General features: G+C 46.1%; 1 protein-coding gene across 1 annotated transcript in view; it reads left to right on the forward strand.

Annotated features, from left to right (window-relative positions):
- LOC311057455 (kelch domain-containing protein 3-like) overlaps positions 1-874 on the forward strand; it is a gene marked incomplete at both ends in the record, with an annotated part of 1,065 nt that extends 191 nt beyond the window's left edge. Inside the window, one exon of the mRNA XM_084074412.1 lies at positions 1-874. This exon is cut by the window's left edge and continues 191 nt beyond it. Coding sequence (XP_083930538.1) covers positions 1-874 — 874 coding nt within the window.
- Positions 875-3,173: the final 2,299 nt, after the last annotated feature.

A 3,173-nucleotide genomic window follows, 5' to 3' on the forward strand; every position in this document is an offset into this window, starting at 1 on the left:
CGGCAGAGGAAAACGTCCCGCCGAGGTTCCCTCCGCGCTCCACGGCCACACCGCCGTGCTGATAGAAGACGCCCTGGCCTACATCTGGGGAGGGGTTCCTTACCGCGACGCGCTTTACGCCTTTGACGTCGACGCCCACAGGTGGTTCAAGCCCAAGGCGTCCGGGACCATTCCAGAGGGGAGGGACGGCCACTCGGCCTGCGTCTCGGGGAAGGTCATGTTCGTCCAGGGAGGATGGACCCTGCGGAATTGTTATGCCGATGACATCCACAAGTTGGACACCCGCACGATGGTCTGGTCTTCGATTAACGCCCGAGGAACTCCGCCGCCCGGCGCGTCGCACCACTCCGCCACCGTCATCGGGACGAAGATGTTTGTATTCGGGGGTCGTCCGCACCTGGACGACCACGTCAGGGTGTTTGACACGGAGTCCGACAGCTGGCTGAACGTGCTTTCTGCGCAGGCTCCTCCTCGTCCGGCAGGACGCTCGGGTCATTCGGTCTTCGCCCGCGGCGGGGAGCTGTACGTGTTCGGCGGCAACAACCGGGACCGGACCTTCAGCGACCTGTGGACCTTCAGCCCACAGACCTTCTCCTGGAGGAAGGTCAAGGCCGAGGGGAAAGGCCCGCGTTTGACCACGTTGATGTCCTGCTGCACCGCGGGGGGGCGTGGCGTCGTCCTCTTTGGAGGACTCAGATACAAACGTAACGTAAGAGGACGGTATGAGCCCGACGCTCCCTCTGACCGCCTGTATGTCTTGGACTTAAATCCTAGTCTGAAGACGTTATGTAAGCTGGCTGTTATCGGGCACGGTCTGGAGGAGGCGGGGCTTCCGCACAACGTCAGGTGGGAACTGGCGGCCATGATGAATTGACCAATAGAAACAGGGTCTGATAATGACCTCATATTCATGGGCAACAGTCTTGCCCAAATATGGAGGGGGTGGCTGTATGATGGAAATGAGTTCATGAGTTCACAACATTTGCACTTAGGCACGCACGCGCGCTCGCGCACGCACACACACACACACACACACACACACACACACACACACACACACACACACACACACACACACACACACACACACACACACACACACACACACAAACACACACACACACACACGCACGCACAGGTCGCCGCATTGTGAGCTTGTAGATCTTCTATTTCTACTTTTTTTGTGTTGCTAAATCTAAAGTGGATGTGCGGGTTTATAAATATAGTTTTTTTTACTAGAGTTTGAGTTTGTTTTGGACACACAAGGTTTCCACCCGACAGTGATGGTATAATATGTCAAATATCTGAGCAACACAAAACCCAACATTTCACTGTAAGCCCAAATGTAGTCTTTAAGCCACTTCAGCTGATTAGTGTGTCCATTCCTAATGTACACTGTAGTTAATAATAAGTGTGTCCATTCTAATGTACACTGTAGTTAATAATAAGTGTGTCCATTCTAATGTACACTGTAGTTAATAATAAGTGTGTCCATTCTAATGTACACTGTAGTTAATAATAAGTGTGTCCATTCTAATGTACACTGTAGATAGCGCGGCACTCGGTGTCGCGCTATGAGCTTGTAGATCTGCTATTTTTTGTAATAGCAAAAATAATTCTAAAATGACAGACGCGCCCCCCGGATTGAATGTAGGTTAAATAACCGTTTCAGAACCATTCTTCTTTGTGTTCAGCGGTAAGGCGCTGCGTTGTTTTCCAGGCGGTGAAGTCGACGCGACTAATGAGCCACGTCCTGCCAAACGCTTCCACGGCTCTGCATTGATATGCATATTAGCCGCATTAATCCATAAACCACTGCCAGTCAATGGGAGTTCTGAGATTAATACCTGCGGTTGTTATCTGCTAGAGAATGAGCGATTATTCTGTGTTATGCTGTTTTATTAATCCATGCATCAGCACCGTGGAGCATGCCAGATCCAACTCACTGTTATTATATCACAATCACTTTTATTGACACTTCCCAGTGGTGGAAAAAGTACTCGAATATTTTACGTAAGTAAAAGTATCAATACTGCAATTTAAAATAAGTAAAACTGCAAAAAGTAAAAAAGTATTGGTATCAAAATGCACTTAAAGTACAAAAAGTAAAAATACTAAATTGTTTGAAAATAGCTGATCTACAAGCTCACGTCGTGTCGCATCGCGACGCTTCTTATTTTCAAATAGCCTAGGTATAAAGTAGGGCTGACGTGGTTATTGTATGTTCTATAATATTATTATATCTGCAAAGTAACTAGTAGCTAAAGTTATCAAATAATTGTATTTGTAATAAAGGTAAAATATTTGCCTCAGAGATATAGTGGAGTAGAAGTAAAAGTATCGAAAGTTGGAAAAACTCCAGTAAAGTAAAAGTACCTAAAGATTGTACTTAAGTACATTACTTGAGTACATTTCATAGTTACTTAACACTGCCTTAACTTAACAAGGCCTTGCTGCGCACCTAAATGGTGCGCAGTGATCATGGTGATCATTTTGCTAGGATTGGATGGCTTAGGGTTGAGGACAGAGTACAGCAACTTGCTATGGGCCTGGTCTTCAAGATACACCACAACATTGGGATCCCCCTGTATTTGTCAAAATATTTCCAAAATGTTAATCAAGTCCATGATCATAACACCAGAGGCAGCTCCACAAACCATGTTCAACCCAGATTTGGCACAACAAAGGGAATGAACTCTTTCTCATGCTATTCATCTAAAATGTGGAATGCCCTACCAAAAGGAGTAAAGGAGTGTAAAACCCTACTCACTTTCAAAAATGCCCTAAAGATACACCTTCAGGAGGCTGCAATTCAAAAATGGCCCCTGTCCAAGTCCTAACCTACCCCATGTCCTAACCTAACCTACCCCCCCTCTCTCTTTCTTTTTTTGTACATATTTTTCACCCTTCATACCAGTAACCTGTAAACTGATTGTATGACATTCTGTATAGTAGTGTGTATATCTGTCTGTCTCTTATATGTCATCATAGTCCAAGCGTTTCGGGCCATATTTTGATGGAATCGTGCACTTTACGATACAAGCATGAAATTTGGCACGCAGTTAGAGCATGCCATAAGGAACATTTTTGGCTATAGGGCCATCGCAGATTTGTCCTGTGGTAACCATGGCAGCCATTTTCCAAAATGGCCTCCATCTGCTGTTATTTTACCA

This window comes from Gymnoscopelus microlampas (assembly GCF_963454915.1).
Source record: "Gymnoscopelus microlampas genome assembly, chromosome: 12".
Taxonomy (NCBI): domain Eukaryota; kingdom Metazoa; phylum Chordata; class Actinopteri; order Myctophiformes; family Myctophidae; genus Gymnoscopelus; species Gymnoscopelus microlampas.